At 41.0% G+C, this 21,433-nt stretch overlaps 1 protein-coding gene across 3 annotated transcripts in view; it reads right to left on the reverse strand.

Annotated features, from left to right (window-relative positions):
* Positions 1-20,906, reverse strand: part of SOBP (sine oculis binding protein homolog) — a 117,517-nt gene extending 96,611 nt beyond the window's left edge. The window contains exons 1-2 of one of the 3 annotated variants that reach the window (XM_072141847.1): positions 20,461-20,906; positions 19,572-19,628 (exon numbers count right to left, since the gene is read on the reverse strand). In XM_072141847.1, coding sequence (XP_071997948.1) covers positions 19,572-19,628; positions 20,461-20,556 — 153 coding nt within the window. In that variant the 5' untranslated portion in view covers positions 20,557-20,906. The remainder of the gene's footprint in view (positions 1-19,571; positions 19,629-20,460) is intronic. The other 2 variants (XM_072141844.1, XM_072141846.1) reach the window with 2 other exon arrangements.
* Positions 20,907-21,433: the final 527 nt, after the last annotated feature.

The raw sequence follows: 21,433 nt of genomic DNA on the forward strand, positions 1-21,433 counted from the left end.
CTCCTGTCTGTATATCTATCTGTCTAGTTATCTCTCTCCTATAATCTGACCATTTATATATCTCACTATATCTCTCATATCCATCTACTGTATATATAATCTACTTTATAGTTCTGCATTTAGAAATCTCTATCATCTTTCATATTTATCTTCTATCATAATAATTATAATTAATAATTCTTTATATAGCGCACACAGATTACGCTGTGCTGCACCGTGCTTGCCAAATCAGTCCCTGTCCCCAATGGGGCTCACAATCCATTCAATCTACCTGTCATTTTTTGGAGTGTGGGAGGAAACCGGAGGACCCGGAGGAAACCCATACAAACACAGAGAATATACAAACTCTTTGCAGATGTTGACCAGCGCTGGAAGGCTGTAGTGCTAACCACTGAGCCACCGTGCTGCCCATAAATCTCCCTATCATCTATCTCCTATAAAATTCTCCCATATTACAGTTTGTTTTACCAAACTAAATGGAGCCACTTGCTGACTGTGACTGGTCATAAAATAGTTTTATTTTGGGGCCCACTTTTTGTTTTGCCCAGGGCCCCACTTTGTCTAGAACCAGCCCTGCTTATGCTGTACTGAGGAGACCCAATCAGGTTGAAACAGTGCTGTCTACAATTGGGAGTCTGCTCCTTCTGGGATGGATATAAGGCCTCTTGCAAGTCATGCTTGTTGTCAAGGGAGCTGCCTTACAAGGTAACTGAAAGAGGTGTGGTCTTCCTTATCCCACCCTGGAAAACTCTGCAGATGTTTGCTTAATGATCAAACTGGGATGATTTTTACTGAACAAAATCGTACAATTTTCAAGGCCAGTTGCACACATGCTACTTTCTCATTCGAGTGCAGTCCTACTCTACATCTGACAACACTTGGACATTACTCTGACTGATAATTTAACCAAACTCTGATCACACTCGTGCAATTTTAGTCATTGTAAATTGTACACGTTTGGTCAATGTATTGGTGCAACGGGTCTTAGTAAGTTAAGTTGGGTGAGACATGTATTGCTCATTGTAACAGCCTGTCAATCTGCAGGACTGAGGGGTTCTGGGAACACCCCCTGAGCACTTCAGTGAAAGTGTCAGAAATGCATCAATATTGTGGAGCCGACACTTCCTAAAGCAAGGGAAAAATAAAAATTTCCACTGGTTTACCATTTGAAAGTCGATAATAAATCTGTGTCCCCTGTCTCCCTATGTAACACTTCAGATTTTTCCGGGGTTGCGTCAGAATGATAAAAAAAAATGGCTGATAAGGGGTTAAATGTAACCAGTAACTATAAAAATACAGCCCAAACTGTGTGCAATATGCTAGAGTTAAACAGGTTTCCCTTGAATAAATCTCAGTCCTGAACTGGAGTACTATAGTCAATCCATATATTACAATGGATGTCCAACAGCTCAATTTCTAGTAATGTATGTCTTTTTTATATGAATGTAATTGTTCAAGCCTCTCTTAATTGTATTTGCCTTAGCATCAACCATGGTAATGGTGGGCCCTGCATGCTCACAACGTAAACGGATGGCAATCCCATGTAATGATGCCCTTGTTTCCCTGGTGATGAAAGCTTACCCCCAGGGTTTGATATACTGTAGATCAGATGATCTGTGTTCCATCTTCGAAAAGCGGTTGTCTATTTCAGTTGAAACAAACTGCTTTATAACATTCTAAATTGATGACATTTCAAAGAAGATTTCAAACTGCTTAGCGTAGCCTTGTGAGAATATGTGGAGCAGAAATGCTTTTATACTCCACATATTCTAGAAAGTATCTTTAACTGGCCTGAGCAAAAGATACTGTGCAAGTGTACTAAGATAGACTGTATATTGCTTCTCCAATTTTCTATGTTATTGCCAGTGTCAAAATCAAGGTGTCTACGTGAGTTCTTCTATTCACATTAACCCTGCACTGTACTGCATTTTCTATTAGTGATTATCCAGGACTTTTGACTACTCTAATGTCTCTGTACATGCTCTCTAGCTTATTGAAGCCATTTAATATCAGCATGATTCCTTGCCAGTCATTACAGTCCCATGGTCTAATCAATAGGCTAGAACAAAGGAATAGAGGTTGCTGGAGCAAACAGTAGCTGACAACCTTAACAAGGAAGAATCCAAACTCTTTTAGAGCTGTTTGTCATGGCTAGTAGCTCTATAAATCCATAAGAATATCCACCACTAATTAGGCTGAACCAGCACTTCTGCTGGAGTATGTGCAACAGAGATTTCTTTAGCGCTGCACATAATATTTTCTGTAATTACTTTAAGATTTATCTGCTATGCTAAATCATCTGCGTAGAGTTGTGGCACTGAAGGCATGTCCATGTAACTGGCTACTTAGAGCAACAACATATGTAAAACATTTCCTCCTTGACTCCATTTTATAGTGAAATGGGATAATAGGGTCCACTCATTTACCTTGACACACAATCCCTCAAGTTCCAGAAATATACAAGAGGAGGAATGTACCAGCGCTGTCACATTACTTCTAAGCTCTATGGAAGGCGGAGGAGTCACAGCAGCAAGGTCTCCATCCTGCAGCACAGGGAGAACTGAACATTTCACAAGCAAGGGCAGAGCCTCACATAGAGACTGCGAAAAAATACACAATTCAAGTCACATAAAGGCCAGAAATACTGTCTCTTTTCATGTACACACTGTTTGTGTAACTCCTGTTAGGATGAAGCAATCTGAGCCATAAAATGTGCTTCATACCTTGATGTATGCGTAATCCATTGCATTGCATGTAATACTTGAAGTGTTCTCCATTTCCTGGGAGACACATTTTGACATGGCTCTCTATGTTCCCAAACCTATTGGGAATAGCAGCAATCTCCTGGTGTTTTCCTCCAAATCTTCCACAGTGCAAGTCTTTTTCATTATTGTCTTTTTGTGCATACCCCAATGGTAAAATACTGGTGGTGCCAGATGTGCCAATAATGATGGTAAAAGAATCCTAGAAATTACCTTGTTGCTTGAAAAGGATTCATTGTCCTCCAAGCAAATTGCATATAACATGTAGCTCCATTTTGGAAGCAACCTTCTACTACCTAACAATGGTCCAGCTGATTCAAAGACTGTTTACAAATGTCCAGGTTGATGGTGGTGTCAAAGAAACCGGGACCTATTATGCGAAACCCAGACACCAAGCACTATAAATCATAAATGGAGTGACCATGTAAGTGACAGAAGGGATTTTTAATGCAACCTATAAACATGTTTGGCAACTTAACCTGCCAATTAGAACCACACATCATCTGGGAATGTGACCATGTGATGTCCAATATACCTTCATTGTATGCCTGGAACCAGTGACAGTATACTAATGTTAATGTTTGCCTGAATGCACATTGGTTCATTAACTCTGAAGCTTTAAATACATAAAGCTTTTGCCCTGCGTCAGCCTGATTCCCGATATGTTCTCACAATGGAGGGTGAAGACTTGTCCCAATATATGCATGTACAGTCCAATAAGTCCTCCCAGTGGTGTAACAAGATCCCAGTGGGAACTGGTATGAATTTTGCATCTGGGCTCCATATACCTAAAGTCTTGCTGACACCCCCCATCCCAAACAATACACAAATATGCTGTACATATAACATTAACCTCTCCTCATAAATAAAGTGTCCACTTGCCTCCTCTTATAAATAAAGTGTCCAGCAGAAGTCTCCCCTCATAAATAAAGTGTCTAGCAGCAGACTTGATGAAATGTCTATCAGCTTCCGTTCATTAACAAAGCGTCCACCAGTCCCCCCTCATTAATTAAGTCCCCGTCAGAATTCTCCTCTTATAAATAGTGTTCAGCAGAAGTCTCCTCTCATTAATAAAGTGGGTAGCAGCACCCTCCTCTAATTGATAAAATGCCCAACAGCCTCCCCTCATTAATAAAGTGTCCAGCAGCAGCCTCCACTTATTAATAAATATCTGGCATCCTCTTCTCATTAATAAAGTGTCCAACAGCCTTCTCTCATTAATAAAACGTTCAACCGCATCCCCTCATTAATAAAATATCCAGCAGCCCCCACCTAATTGTTGCAGATTTCTTCCAGTTTCAATGTCAGTGTCATCATCAGTAATGTTAATGTGGAAACCCCATGATCAATTTTAAGGTCAAATATGCCAATTTGGCCAAGAATTCCATCCCATCTCATGTGCATAAATATTTACCACAGTGCATCTGCTATGCACTAATGGTATTAAATAGACACATAACAAATGTAGTAGTAGCTGTTTGGTTTCATGATAAAAGCAGACTGATTTAGAGTGTAAGAAATTTGCTACAACTATGTGAAAATAGCCGAAAAAGGTAAGGAGAATCTATAACATGCTAATATATTACATATAAATATTTAAGGTTAAGATTTTTCTAGAATGTAGCCCTAGTTTATATATTTCATTAAAAGCGTTGATATGTCAATGAGTTGTACATGAAAAGATCTTTTATGCTACAACCTGTGGTCAAAAAGTTAGATATTTCCAACTTGTGTGGCCTCCTAAACCAAACCTTTTACAAATATTGCTACAGGAAAATACAGTGCTATTTAAGAGAAGCAAAATATAACAGTTTTGGCATCACTTGCTAAAAAAGCAAGCTACATAGTTTAAAATATCTTACTATATGGAAATGCTCTGCTTTTATTGTCTACATTTCAATGGTAAAATTGATCCCAAATGTGACATAAATAGTAAGATAGAGAGCCGTAGGATGTGCTAGGTCAAAGATAAAAAAATTTACAGATATAACCTTTCAGTACATCTTTTAATTTGGTGAAGTAGGTGGAAAGAGTGGAATTCTACTCTGTGAAGAGAAATTATTTATCCCAGCATTGAAATTTTCTTAAGTTGGGTTCCATAAAATGCCATGTTCATTATACAGTGTTCCCATCTAATTCTAGCCCTACTTTTTGTTCTACCAGCAACAAAAAATGCTGTTCTTATTCATATGTAGAATTAATATGCATATCTGCGTTGGTGGGTGGAATAGCAGTTCAAATGGCACCTCCCTCCTCCTCACCCATCTCCCTCAGCCTACCCTCTGCTCCCAGCTTATGTCAGCTCACTGTCACATGCAATGCTTGTTTGAATGGCCCCTGGGGCTCACAACACGCTGCTGACAGGGAGTCAGGAAATGTTAAAGGAACTATTAAAAAGCAGTGGAATTATTCAGATGCATGACAAAGGCATTATTTAATACAAAGGCTATTGGAACCTGTCATCATGTAAAAATGACTTTCCCAGTTACAGCTTTCCTTTAAAGTTAGTTTTTAGCCTAGGTACCTAAGGTCATATTCTTGCTAGCTGCTCTAGGTAATTAATGGTAATTAATATGCTAAGTGATGAGAACATTATAGGGGGTCATGTCTTTTGCAATGTGCAAGTGTTGTGGCTGGATATTAGGTAATTTATCAAAGTTTATAAAAAGTTCTGCTCAGATTTCTTGATATGTAAAGTACAGATTCCTGTTTGTTATCTCATCAGTCAGACATTCCTGTCCACAAAATGACCACAGATGGAGGGTTATGTGATCCTAATGGGGGAATTCATTATTGGTAAATTACTTAATATCCTGCCCAACACTTACACATGTAGAGAAAAAAAAGATTAAGGCTACATTCACACGGACGTATAAAAACGGCCGTATACGTACCGTTTTTTTACGGGTTACATACAGCCACATTCATTTCAATGGACAATACGTCCAACCATTTATATTGCCGTTTTTGACACTGGAGTGTACGGACCGTATACTGGCCGTATAAAAATATAGAGCATGTCCTATTTTCTCCCGTATTTCAGTTCTGTATGCCCTAAAAGTCTATGGGCATGTATAAAATACGGGTTAAATACGTGCTGCATACGGATGAAAAACGTCACGTATTTATACAGAAATACAGCCTGTAGATACAGGACTGGAGAAATACATGTCCGTGTGAATGCAGCCTAAGGGTAAGGCCAAAATACATATATGTACATTGTGGACACTAATACAGTGCTTATAACAAAACTGCATTGAAAGTAGTTATTCAGGTTTTCCAGCAGTGTGTAAGGATCTGTTTTCCTGACTTTATTGTTTTGTATTGTTTTAGATTGGTCTGAAATACCACAGTGGAGCATGCACAATTCTTTTTCTGCAAGCGTACGTTGCAGGGGTATGAATACGACCAATGACTTGCAATAAGACTGTGTCCAGATAATGAAGACTGTGTCCACATAATGAAGAGGCTTACACGTATGAGCCCTTACTGACATATTACTGTCAAATGTTGGATGTCCTGAACAATGAAGGGTCAATCATTGGGCTTCAACAAGAATACAAGTTGATAACTATTCTGTTAAGCCTTGGTCATGGGGCTACTAGAATAAACAAAACTTTTACTGCCTTTTATTAGCAGTGTTAGGTGATGTCAAAAAAAAACACAGACCAAAGTTTCTGGCATGTCATGGAGGATAAGCTGATGAATTAATGGAGAGTTCCTGTCACACAGGTATAAAATGAAGAATATGACAGAGCAACCTCTCTAACTTACATACGTATGGTCTCTTAGACCTTTAGCAGAATATAGAGAGAATTATTAGCTATCCTTACAACAGGCATATATTATACACTCTGTAGCTTCTCATGTAATACAGCACAGAGGCATTATGGGATTGATAACAAGATAGAAACAGAAATCTGCAGTTCAGGATAGTGTCTCATCAGAGCAACCGGGGTGCAGAGATGAGAAAATCGATTGCAGTACTTCTCTGTTTTCTGCCTTGATTTTGGGTTAGTGCACAGGTAAATGTACATGTACGTGGCTCGTCATTGAAGTTAATGGTAGGAAAACAAGAAGTCTCGACTATTTCTGGTGCTGCCACAGATATGGGACCTCTCTAAAAGGTGCTTTTAAATATATCATAACAGACATGGAAGGGGGGCAGAAAACTGGAGGGGGTTTATGATAGAGGGAGAGGTGTCCAGGCTCCTTTCCTTTGCGGGACCCACAACCTGTATCAGTGCCCCATCCCCTGACATCTGGTACAGTCTCTCTCTCCAGCAGTAACTTCTCACCTCACTAAAATCTTCAATCTCTCTCTCTCTCTCTTTTGGTGTCATCCCCTCTTCTTTCAAACATGCAGTTGTTACCCCATTACTAAAGAAACCTTCCCTGGACCCATCCAGTGCTACTAACTACAGAGTAGTTTCTAATCTCCCTTTCATCTCCAAACTCCTAGAACGCCTGGTCTATTCTTGACTTGCCCACTATCTCTCAACTAACACCCTTCCTTGACCCACTACAATATGGTTTCCGCTCTCTGCACTCCACTGAAACTGCTCTGACTCCAATGATCTCCTCATTGCTAAATCCAAAGGCGACTATTGGCTCTTCATTCTTATGGATCTATCGGCAGCGTTCGATACTGTGGACCACCAGCTTTGCTACATTGGCCTAAAGGACACACTTAAATTTCCGTGTATAATGCTGGGTGCGGCAATTCACTGAGATTGTGCACCAGAAATCATGTCTCTCTCGCTTCCCCGCACTGGCCTGACAGTAAATACGGTGCTTGGTCCGAATCAGTCGGACAGACTGACAGCACACCCCCTAATTTTTGTTGCATGGAGGCTAGTGCAGCTGCACCACAATAGGGTCGCGTGCGACACAATAGCGGGGCAGACACTTCTTAAATACCTGTGAAAGCCATTTTAGCCTAGAAGAACGTGCACAGTCGGACAAAAGTGTGGCGCAAAGCCCTAACTAAATGTGCCCTGCTGTGTTTTTTTCCTATTTCTCTGACTGCACTTTCAGTGTCTCCTTTTCTGGATCTTTCTCTTCTCATCTTCCTCTCATTGTCGTAGTTCCTGAGGGCTCAGTCCTAGGTCCTCTTCTCTTTTCCCTATATACTGCCCCCATCTGACAAACCATCAGCAGATTGGTTTCCAGTATCATCTCTATGCTGATGATACCCAGCTGTATACTTCTGCATGTAACATCACCCCTGCCTTAATCCAGAAGACTAGTGAATGTCTTTCAACTATCTCTAACATTGTGTCCTCTCTCTTCTTGAAACTTAATCTAAGATTGAACTCCTTATCTTTCCACCATATACTAACCAACCCAAGAATGATTTCTCCATCATGGTCTGTGAGATCAGTATTGGACCGAGTCTTGCCGCATGCATCTCAAAATCATCTCCAGAATCTACCCATTTTTGACTATTGAAAATACTAAAATGCTAATTGTTGCTCTCAACTAGACTACTGTAACTCCCTACTAATTGGTCTTCCACTCACTAAACTCTCTCCTCTACAAACTATTCCTAATGCTGCAGCCAGGCCAGTCTTTCAGACCAAACACTACACGGATGCCTCCAGTTTGTGTCAATCACTGCAATGGTTGCCTGTCTCCTTCCGAATTCACTTTAAAATAATAACCCTCATACACAAAGCTCTGCATAATGCTGCACCTCCCTACCTCTGTTCCTTATCTTAGTCTATTCCCTAGGCTTCCTTGCAGTCACTTTCACCTTTGACTTTTCATGTAAAAAGGTGGCTGATGTCTGGTTCAAGCAGCAGAATGGCTGGACCATTATAAAAGCTCCATCACCTCTTGTGTCACTCCCTTCGTTCGAATAGAATGTAAGCTCTTGCAAGCAGGACCCTCACTCCTATTGTTCTATATGTTGCCTATACATTTGTATACGTCCCCTATGATTTGTAAAGCACTATATAAATAAAGATTATTCTTATAAATAACCTCTCTAGTCTACTTTCTATCTTTGATCATTTCACAGCTGCAAATGAATAGTATAAGGCCGCATTCACACAGACGTGTGCCCGCCGTGCTACGGTACTACGGTGCCGGGAGAGGAGTGAGCGCTGCTCACCCTCACCCCCCTCCATAGCGAAACATGGGGCATGGCGCCATAATCCAAGAAAAGATAGGACATGCCGTATCTTTTCACGGCTATTGAACGGTATGGTGCTGCACCATACTGCTCTATACGACAGTACGTATATCCAATCTATATATGTCGCCGTATGTACGTCCGCCATCGGCCATGTGAATGCAGGCAAAGTGTGTACAATGTGCAAGTTACTTATAAAAATATGTGTCAGTAGACATGTCAGTAACTTTTATTGTTGATTTTAGTAAGGCAATACACATTGTTACTTTTTAATATGTTTCACTTTTCCACAATTTGAAGAACTCTGCAAGGGATAATTCTTGGCCAGAATTATAGATGGCATATGCTCTTGATAGGGCATCGATAGTTGATCGGTGGGAGAGTCACAGCTGTACTTACAGTTTGCAGTCTAACAGGGAAATGGAGCAAACTGCTTCCGGCTCAGTGTCCCAGTGTTTATTGGGCTCTGAACAGTTCATCAGTGCAGGGCCTGGTTGTTGCCCCCACCCCCCTATTTACCAGTGGATGTCTATCCTAAGCAAAGCCATCAAAAGTAAGTACTGGTCAACCCCTTTGCTTTTAAAGGCTAAAAAGAAGTCCAAGCCAAATACCCCTCAAAGCCAAACGGTATTCTTCCAAGGCAATCCTCTGTGAGCTATACAGTCTTAACATCTAGTAAGAGATGTTTCTGATTCTGATGTGTCTATAGCTTAAAACGTAACTGTAAAGTTACTTGACAAAAATTAGTTTTAGCACAGCTGGAGAGAGCCTTTGACAACAATTCCAATGATACCTGTATCATGCTGCTGACTACTTACTAACCTGAGACAGAGGCTAATAGTAATATGAGGCAATGCATAAAACACTCTCAGCTTTCCCTGAAGTTGTGACAACAGCAATGGGCAATGATGCCAATAGAACTCAGGGCATCCACATGAGCGTGCGCAAATCGGATACAGAATTAGTGTTACTGCTTGTACAGAGATCTAGTGCAAAGCAAGGCAGGGGAGACAGAGCACTGCATCATACAGGAATCTAGTACATACTACTACTACTATACTATGTCCATCTACACTATAAAACACATATATAGGGATAAGAAGATGAACACGTCACAACGTCACAGTACGTGTATATGTGTGTATATATATATATATATATATATATATCCCTGCGCAATCCTCGATCTGGACTGTCCGGCGAGGATGAACTCTGCTGCGATTCATGAAGATCGTGCACCCCATATCCTGCATATGTCGCTTGCCCAATCAGGTCTGCCGGAGTTCACCTTCTTTTTCCCAGTGCATGTAAATGCATGGCTTGTGACACAAATGTGAATGTTAAATCCCACGCGTAGTCCAAATGCATTGAATCGTCCGACGGCCCGCCCCTGATTTGTGTTGCGTGAAAGCCGGTGTGATTGCGACACAATATGATCACGTGCGGCACAATCCCAGAAGAGTCGGGAAACCCGATGAAAATTAGGCCGTGGGACCCTTAGTATATAAGCCCCATAGTGTCACCTGTCCAGAAGAGAACCTTTCCTGAGAGGACCCCGGAAAAGACTGTTTTTTTATTCAATCACTGATTTTTAAAATTTATTTTTTGCTAGTATACTCTATGGAAGCTGCCTCCTATCTGCAGACCACCCCTTTCCTGTGCAAAGAGGTTGCACTGTATATATACTGTGCTGTGTGTGCAGGATCTGATGGTCATTCATTAGAACTGAGCCTGAGCTCTGGCTTTATTTGTGCATTCAAACTTTCATACTTACACATTTCTACTATATTCAAACATTCAAACACAAATAGCTTTGCTACATGCCATCCCTGGTATGCAATTGGATGACGTGAAGCATGTGATTAGTCACATGCTCATGACATCACTGCATGTCCTGGAGCTTTTTATATGCTGCTAGGACTGATATTCTCCTGCACCCAGCAGCTACTGATCATGAGCGTGCATGTGCTAGTAATCCCTTCCAACACTTACACTCACAGTCAATGAAATTAGCAAGATATAAACACCATACATAGAGCATGCTGTATTATGATTAAAAAAAAACTAAACACTATGTGGGCACTATCATACTTCAGCCTGCTAAAATATGCCACAAATAAAGCACCAACAATAATGCCTAAGAACTTCCAAATTCCACAAATAAACGCAAAATCTAGAATTTCCTAAAGGTAAACATTAGCATTTACAATATTCAGTATATAGACTCTACTGATCACTGTATACTCTTTGCTGACAATCACATAAGTCTTCGCTTTATGACATGGTTCAAAGTACATTTACATTTACTAATTTACAGGGGGTCCCATCATATTAGACCTCTGCCACGTAAGAGCTCTATTTATTGAGTTGTTTCTGATCAGGGAACTGATTTTTGCTATCTTATTGATAATAAGACATCTCACTTACTTACACATCGTATAAATATAAAGAAAAGCACTCTAGTACAAGACAATAAATTCTGACAGCAGGAGGGGGAGTGAGTATGCTGGGAGACAAATGACAGATTTAGTGAGGGAAAATGATGTTAAGTAGCTAATCTAAAGTAACCGACAACTAAAAACACATGACCACAAGGAAATAGCAACCTAGGCAACACCAAACACCAGGCAGGTAGGAATCATAAAACTGATGCATATTAACACTCTCTGAGCATCAAAAATCTGGACCAAGGATTGTACCCCAACCAGAAAAACACTTTAAATTGACAGTGGTCATAAATGGCTTTATTTGCATCAAACCCAACAGATATACTACACATTCCTTAAAATCTGCCATAATCAGAATAATTGTATAGGTGTCCCATCCATGCAGGAATTGGGTTCAGACACATATGCATTTTTGTCATCTGGTACTTAAAGGGGTCTCTGAAAGAACAAAATGTTTGGGCTGAAACTATATTTTTATTTGAAATGAAACAACAAAGTAACTGCACACAGGGCCAGCACCAGCACTGGGCATATCCTGGGGGGGGGGGGGCACATAAGGCTGTACATAAGGAATCCATGGGAGTTGAGGGGCTGTATCTAATGAATTCATAGGGTGTGAAGCGTTATATAAAATACCAATGAGGGTTCTGCATATAAAATAACCATATGATGCTGCTTGGGATGATAAACTAGGGAATATTTTCGGGAACAGGAGATTTAGTTTCTGAATTTTTATTGCCGCCATGTGAGTTTACTGCCAAGGGGCCCACTGTGGCTCAGTCACCCAAGGGCCTACTGAAAGCTGGAGCTGACCCTGCCTACACATATGACTCGTCTGATCTCTGGCCCTGCACAGTGGCTTCCGTCACACAAATCTCTGCCTGTAGAAATAGGCTGCAGTGGTCACAAGAGATTGATGTTGAACCAGTGGTGAGAGTGATAAATATAAATTTCTTTACAACACCCCTGCATTTCAGAAATGTGTTAATCCTAGACAGCACCCTAAGTTAGTAATCTTTAAAGGAAACCTACCACTTGCAAATTGTACTTCTAAGTATCACATACCGTGCAGGTGAGCTGGTGCTGTAGCATATCTTCGTTATTCTCATAAACCGCTGTATTGCTTTTAAACACTCTTGTAATCTTTATATTTGAAGCAGCTTTGGCGCACGGTGGTACGTGCTCGGCGCACCATGCGCGCGGCCTGAATAGGAATTGCCGGAGAGCCGGTGACTTCACGGGTGCACGGTCATGCGCATGGTGAACCGAGCGTGTACCACCGTGAGCCGAAGCATTACAGCGATTTATGAAAATAACAAAGATATGCTCCGGCACCAGCTCACCCTGAGCTGGTGCACGGTATGTGATGCTTAGAAGTACAATTTGCAAGTGGTAGGTTTCCTTTAAGAAGTGTAATGGCTGAAGTCCATGTTTCCATTCTTAAGTTTGTCAGTCACTAATATTGATAGCCAATATCATCCCAAAAGTATTACGAGTAACACCTCTGGTGCTGCTGCTAGATCCATGTCATCATATGACTTTTCATAGCAGACTCTATGAAAAGATTTACTACAGAGTTTTGGGGGGTGGCATGCTTGGTGTTATCTATAAGAGCATAGCTTGTATGTGACTGTGCTCTATAAATGTCTGAGCCCACGAGAAACAGCGCAATATTGATAAGCCAAATCATTTCTTTAATGATTAATTGTACAACCACTTCAATGTCCATTCTTTATCAATAATGGTTACATGGATAAGCTCTCTGACTTGAAGAACATTATCATATTACTATACAAGAACACAACCCCTCCTTTTCTACTGCTCTGTATACTAATAACCTTTTCTGTCACCAAAACTAAAATGTCAGAATGATGCAAACGAAAGTGACAGATCCTCATGAAAAATTACGCCTGTAGCAATTCACAAGCAGTCACCATACAGGAAAAATGAAGCAAAGGAGCCATATAAACATACAGAAAGAAATGTGCATATATTATGATAACATATAGGCTTCTTCTAGACAATTCAGCTTGCAGCTGGTCTTTACAGCACAGGAAAAGAATATACTGTTTCCTAGAGCAGCTTCTATCCTCAGACTACTATCATGTGAATCCTTGCCGTGATTAGTCGTCCTGTGCCGAGAAGACCACCATTTCTAAACCATAGTCCCCATTATCTTCAGCTGGAAATGAAAATTGCCCAGAGCACTTCCCAGGCTGTGTGCGCTGTGTCTATTGAATTAATACACTCCAGTGGGCTCAATATGTTTGCCGCAGGAGCAGAGTGTTGATAAATAATTTCATATTTTATGAAGGATACCAACCATGTTCACCTCTTTATGATTTGTTACATATTACTCATATGCCATTTGAGAGACATAACATTAATATTTGTTTGAACTTCTGTTTCTTACTATCATTCGTACGATAAAGGTTCTTCTTGTTTTTAAAGCTACAGAAAAAAAAAAACAATTTGCCTGTCTAGGTCTGACTACACCATTTTATGCTTTTGTCATATTACCTTCATTAAATGGACTGAAACTAAAAAACACCCAAACGTACTACTGCGGGTCAGCTCCCCCTACTGTCTCCGCAACACTCTTAAAGGGAACCTGTCAGCACATTTCCACATATACAGCCAGTGACAGGTTTCTATAGAGCTCTAGTAACTGACTGACCCCCTTCTTTAAGCTAAAAATGCCTCCTTACTGGTCACAGTTCATGTTATGTGAGCAGTGACATCGTCTCAGGTACTTTAGCCTCTTAATAATAGCAAACTATCCTCCATACATGTATCTGACCACATGAAGTCACAGCAGCCTTCATGGACTTCTACTCCTTTCCATCCTCCATGGAGGCCACTGTGATTTCATGTAATCACATACATGGTGTACAGTTTGCTATTCTTAGAAGTCTGAAGTACCTGTGATGATGTCACTGGTCACATGTCATGAATGTAACACAAGGCACCGTGTAAAAAGATTGACACAATATTTCCCATCTGTACATAGATCTTTATATGTCTGTAGTTAAATATTACCAGACAGTCTCTAAGTACAAAGAGGCAGAACAGGGATTTGAAGAGACAGAGCTGTCAGTCACAATAATGGGACGTGGCTCACTGGTATCTCTGACTCTTCTCCTCTCTCAGGCTCTCTGCCAGCGATGATTCTGAAAAGCTAATTTGCATATCAGAAAAACATCTGTAATTAAGGTACAGGGCCTCAATGGCACCTAATTTTAGTTGATATAGGGAGGACTTGTAACCCTTTTTCAGTAGGCAGAGTTAGTCAAAATCTTGTAACGGGTCCTCTTTAAGTGTCCGGGGTGGGCTGCAAAAAAAAAAAAAAGTACCTACCTCGTTTGATGCTCCTGCTGTCCCGCACTGCACTCTCTCCCGGCCTTGCCACTGTTTGTTTACAGGGGCATGGAAGCTCTGCTCTTGCAGCTTCTGGTGGGCCAGGCACACCCACCCATTACCATGTCCAAACACATGATACAGCTCTAGGATAGTGGTCGGGTGGGAGTGCCTGGCTGGTCAGAGCAGAGCCCACCCTCTAGGCCAACAGTTTTTTTTACTTGGTCTCGGACAACCCCTTTAAACCTCTGGGTTGTAGCTATGTCACTGCAAACTATAAGGCCTAATGCACCTGAATGTGTCACAAACAGGGGGAAGTTTGCTACCCATCTTGGGCGGGTGGAGATGGAAGGGGTACTTTACTCATAAATTTCTACAAGGAATAACAGAGGAATGACACAACTAAGTATTACGAAAAAAGATGCTCCACTACTATAATTTTGTATGGAACACAAGTACTACATAGCCCCATTCACTTGTATTATGTTGCAGTTCCTATCACATACTCCACATTTATTTAGAATACCCTTTTAATGTGACATCTTCTCTACAGCTGCATAATTTCTTAGTCACAGTTACAACCCACAATGGGGTATTCATCATTACTGGTCATACTTTCACATTGCAATTTTCAATAGTAGTGTACATATTGGTTGTCACACAACTTTCCCAAAATCACAAACTAAGAAATGGGTGACAGAAATCAACCCAGGGTATACAATAAAATTAATTTCTATTGCCCATTTATTAGAATCACTATACAGATCTCTTTAACACTAATATTATGAAAGACATAACCAATATGTTACATTTTTCTTCCAATTCTGTGACAGCTATGAGGAGTAAAAAAAAGCAACAGGGGCAGCAAGGAGCTAGCTGAGGGGGAGAAATGTGATAAAGGTCACCGTAAGGTAAACATATTTTTTATGATTCTCCAATTGAAATTGAATATGAAGAAACTATGCAGAGTCATGCACTTTTGAACACAGTGTTGTATTGTATCACATTAATATTTGCAACAACTGTCATGTACATTACACAAATGATAAGCTAATGAAACATAATATCCATCAGTCTGAAAAGGCAACAAGTGAAACTGCCATGTCAGATATAAAACAGACATCATTTCCAAATGGATATCAGGGGGCGCTTCTACTTTCTCACGCTAAAGGTGGCCGTGACTATAGGGCGGGAATATTCATCTGCACAAAAGTTATTTTGCAACAATGTGAATTCATCTTTCTCACAAAAAACCTTGCATTGACTTCAATGCATAATTTCTCATCTGATGATTACTAAACAAAGGAAAAAGATTAATATGGGTCCAGTAAACTGTTTAATTGACCAATGGAAAGGATTATGCACACTGTAATATTGGTTGGTATCAAGCAGACTGGCATGTTAATGGACACCTCAAAGAGTTAGCACATTATAGAGGGTTGGCGTACCTCTGGGATACCACTGCTGTTGTGCTGTGTTCCTTCAATGCTCTCTTTCACACAGAGCATTACTGTGCAGAGATCTGTGCCTTGGCCCCAAAGAAGTGGAATTGGTCATCTGCAGTTATCTTTGCATGCACATTCACAGGTGGGGGCTCTAATCCTTAATAACAATTATTATTTATACAGCGCATACAGATTCTACAGCGCTGCACAGAGCTTGCCAGAGCTGTCCCCAATGGGGCTCACAATCTAATCAACCAATTAGTATGTTTTGGCATGTTGGACGAAACCAGCAAACACGGAGAGAACATACAAACTCTTTGCAGGTGTTGACAATGGTCCCCAGCACTGCAAGGCTGTAGTGTTAAAGGGGTTATCCGGGTTTAAATTTTTTTTTATGTCCGGGCTGGGGAGGGCTAGTTAAACATAATAAACATGTACTTACCTCCTCCGGTGCTGCCGATGTCCCGCGCCGCGGCCCGTCTTCTCTGTGCGCCGGTTTCATTACACCGGCGCACAGGGAGCTTCCGGCCGGCCGGAAGCTCCCATGCGCACCATCTCTCAGTGCTTACAACGCTGAGAGATAGGGACGCATGGGAGGAGCCGTCCACATCGTGGACCGGAAGCTCCCTGTGCGCAGCTTCCGTGCCCCTGTAAACAAACAGGGGCACGGATCGAAGGGACCGCGGCGCGGGACAACGGCTGCGCCGGAGGGGGTAAGTACATGTTTATTATGTTTAACTAGCCTTCCCCAGCCCGGACATAAAAAAAAATTTAAACCCGGATAACCCCTTTAACCACTAAGCCATTATAAGAGAGGAATATCTTTTTAAGGCTTCTTGCACACAAAAGTTGTTTTTGATGTGTTTATTTCAATGGCTGTTATTTCAATGGCTACCATACGTCCACATTTATCTCTAGGATTTCCATGGTCCCATGTATGAGCTGACTACCTGAACTCCAAATGATAGAGCAGGTCCTATTCCTTCAGCTAAGGCAGTCCTTTCCATCTGCCATCAGCTTGTGAGTGGACCTCATATGGCGATGACACATAGGACAAATATGAAGTATAGAATATTTCCCCTTTCAGGCTCTTGTTGTTTCTGCTACTCAGTTCGCTTGCGACTGTAGTTGCTCAACCTTTCCTCCCTTGACTTAAGCCAGTAACAACAGGTATGCTAGAAGAGCGGGTAAGGGTTCTTTTGGCTAGAAAAAGGAGCAAAAATAGCTCCAAAACGGCAATTTGTGTGAACCTAGAACTGGCATTAATTGTAATATGCATGAGAAGTTGTAGATTGAAGTGTGTATTACTGATAGCAGGAAATAGTGTATAACCGAATGGGTGAATAAAATACCCAAATCACAGACTCCAGCTAAGTCTTGACATCTGAGCAGAGTCTGAATGCATAAACTCAGTGTTACATCATATAGTTTTCCAATTATTTGTCACTGTCATTACTATGTCTGGAGAAGCTGACAGTCACCAATTAACTTGTTCTCTTCTGGAAAGAGTTTGGAGGGGTTAATAAAAAGTCATAGCCTTTTATGACTGTGAGGAGGTAGACTGAGAATCAGTGTGCACACCAGCTCTTTTTCTTCTGTTAGCAGGGAAAGGCAATTCAATCCAATGTGGTTTGAAACATGAGTAGGTCACTGTACACCATGATAAAATTCCCTAATCCCTGGGCCAAATTTCCCCGAGGAGGGCCTCCTCCTACCCCTTTACTTTCCAAGCTGACTTTTCCATTCCCACTCTCGTGTTTCCCTCTCCTTCATTTCTTTCATTTCCCCTACCTTAAAGCCTTGATACCCGATCTGTGGCCAGTGCTCAGATTTCAGTTTTTACAGCTTAGACCGTCTATTGCTGTATACATTCCTTTCTTTCTGCTCTGCAGTGATTACTTACCAGGGCTTATTTTACACTAGTCCAGATGAAAGCTGCTCAGATGAAGGGAAACATACCCAGGCTGTTTGAACATTACAGATATGAAACTACACAAGAGCACATTGTGTCCTTCTTGACATTTTGTATCAAACTCATTTTACTATTAATGCACTGCATGTGCTTGCTGTATTTAGAGACACAGAAAAAAATTCAGTGTATACACAAGCTATGCCCACTTTATGTTTGTAGTCATCTTACAGTTAGACTGGGGCTACATTAAGTCAAGTGTTTGCTAGGTGTAGAAATTTTTCACAAAACCTTGCAAACCATTAGTGCAAAAACTCGGATATGGACAGATTGTTTCCAATGTTTTTAATTTTCTTTCTATAGGGAACAACAGAAGTTACATTTCAGCTGTGACATCAATACATGTGTGATTTCATGCCACTGTGGATCCTGACAAAAGCAAGTTAAAATAGCACAATATATGTACTTTATAGCTAGTTTAGTATCTAAATAAGCATTCAGTAATATAAAATATTTACAAAGATAAGTTGATTTTTATTCTATGCAGCCATCTCTGAAAAATATGTGTGCTTAGAAAAGCTCCTAGACCACCAATATGGCTTCCATTAAATTGTCACACAGCTTTTCCAGCCAATGACGTGCAATGCGGCCAATGATCACAGTGTGATATTGCATATATAATAACTATTTAAAGTGAATGTGGTCCTATTGTATCTCCCAAGTTGTTGGAGTCGTTAGAGATGTAAAATTGGTAGAATTTTGCCAACATATAGGTTACAAAGCAATCAAATTCAGTACTACAAAAAAAGAGTGCTGAATTACGATATTTGGCCATGTAATTTGTGTCTTAGCCAAAGTCGCCCTGTCACCCTATGCTAAATTTGCTGCTAACTAATGCAATGGTTATTCTGCACACTTTATATTCCCTGTTCTATACTATGAACAGCAATAATAAACGTCCTTCCCAAAAAGTTGTATATTATTGCAGTTAATATACTGGAAAGATGTCTTCCTCTCATCATGGCTACTACAAGTTGATGATGGAAGGTAACATTAGAGGAGACGAAGGAAAGTCTCTAAGCCACTATAAGGTTTAGTCCTCAAAACTAAAGCATCAGTTATAAATAGTGTAATTTTCCCCCTTACAATGTTGTTTTTGTTTCATCCCCACTAGTTCAGACAAACATCTGCTATGAAGAACAACTATCTCCCAAACCACTGAGAGTGCCTGCAGCCAAAATAAACAAAACAAACCCAGAGGATCCAGCACAGTCAGCCTTTATATCCAGCCAGGATAACATTTCACATGTTTTGATTAAAATTAGCTAATTTGTAATTCTAGAACCTATGTTAAAAGCTGCAATCCATATAGATCACATTAAGCGATGGCTTAGAGCAGCCAATGACAATGTGATAGATTTAGGCAGCCCTGGAGGAGGGGGAGGGGGGGTTCAGGAAGGCAATTAACCATTTCAATTATAGCTTATGTTTTGTATGCAATAAAATAAAACAGACCCTCTGAGTTGATGTGGAGAAATGCCTGTCCACTTTAGACGATGTGCAACCTGAAAACTGAAAAATACCAAGGATCACTGATTTGGAATGGAAATGCCACATTTGCTATCAGAAAGTTACATAGATTTTCAATCAGGAAAGACAGATATTAAGTCTACAAGTGAAAGCTGGGCCTTCTGGTCAGAGAGATGATTAATTGTCAAGTGGTGTATGAAAAAAATTGACTGCCATGCACATTCCTTCTAGTGGAAGCTTTCTTTTTTTTTTGTTGGTAAATCCAGTATTTACAATCTTTTAAAGTTTAGAAGTTTACGTTTTGGGTGTATTGGATCATGTACTGTATTATAAGAATTGTACACAATGGTTTTCCTCTCACTGCGGTGCAGCATCTGAAGGACCAGATTGAGAGCACCCTCTGGAGAACATCTGGGTGTCCATGGCTGTGCAGGTCTACTGTACACAACACTCCCCTGGGATCTATCGTACACATAAAACAATGAAAACACTATAGAAAATACTATAGCAAGGACAAGTCAGATTGGGTGTATTACAGCTAACTGGGGGAAGACACACTGCATCCAACTAAGTGAGGCGCTTCCTCTATATGGAAGGTACTTTCTACCCTTAAATAGGTCCTCAAACTCTGTTGTAGGTGTTTTCTATAGAGATGGCAATGCATTGAAGACTATAATGGAGTGGTTTGTCTATAGGTGAGGTGACTGTAGGCAGAGCAGCATGGAGCCCATGCTCAGTGACATGAATCGCTGGTCGCTCAGTGACAGGACCTGTGTGTGTGAATGTGTCCTGAGCCCAGGAGGAGGCGGGGCTGAGACATTCATTGCATCCTGCACAATATGCCATTCTGCTATCATAGGAAAGTGCCCCTTACCTTCATCTCCTCGTTGATCTCCCTCTTCACGGGGTGGGCAGGCTTCCTGCTCCGTTTATTTTCTGGTGGTCTCCCCTCTTTTTCCATTTCTGCCATTTTTTCTATAGTTTGCGCTGCTGAAATGGCTGCGGGAGCAGTATGAGAGAACTGCTGGGATGGTGGCTATTCCCCGTCTATCTAGAGGTGAAAGACGTCAGGGAGTGTGTGAGGAGGGAGGGCTCGGGGTGCCAGGCTGCTGTCAGGTCAGCCATCTTCTGCCGCGGGCTCTGCCTGCATTAGTCCGCTTGTTGCTTTGTGTATGTGTGAGGGGGTGTGTGAGTGTGTAGTGCTGTCTCTCTCTGTGTGTATCTGTGACTGGACGTGAAAGAGAGGGAGGAGGAAAACACAGAGAAAGCTCCTTGTGTGGAGCAGAAGGAGGAGCTCCCAGCTGCCAAAATCTCCTCCGAGTCGTGCTGGACACATCTGGATGCTGTGCATGAGGGAGCAGCTTCATGGGAATGGATCCAGTTATGAAGTGATAACTTACCGGCAAACCCAACTTACCTCTCCTCTTTCTGAGCAGATACAGAAATAAATGTGACTGATATTCTAGAGCTAGCACATGGAAGGGACATTAATAAAGGACATCTACCATCAGATAGACTATTATCTATGATAAATTTATAGGGGGAGATTTATCATCAAGTTTCTGAGGTAAAACTGTTCTAATTGCTAATGGAAACCAATCAGAGCTCAGATTTAATTTTTATAAACATCTGTGGGGAAATGAAAGCTGAGCTCTGATTGGTTGCCATGAGGAACTAGAATGGTTCTACTCTAAAAGACTTATGATATATTTCCCCCATATTCTATATGCTAATCAGGCTTATGTCGCCTGAGCGCCCCTTAGCTCCCAGGGCCAATCATTTATTCACATCCTCTATATATTATTTGTAGCCGGGTCCTCCCCAATATCATTCAGACTGCTAGTGAC

The sequence above is a fragment of the Engystomops pustulosus genome, chromosome 3 (assembly GCF_040894005.1).
Source record: "Engystomops pustulosus chromosome 3, aEngPut4.maternal, whole genome shotgun sequence".
Classification (NCBI taxonomy): Eukaryota; Metazoa; Chordata; class Amphibia; order Anura; family Leptodactylidae; genus Engystomops; species Engystomops pustulosus.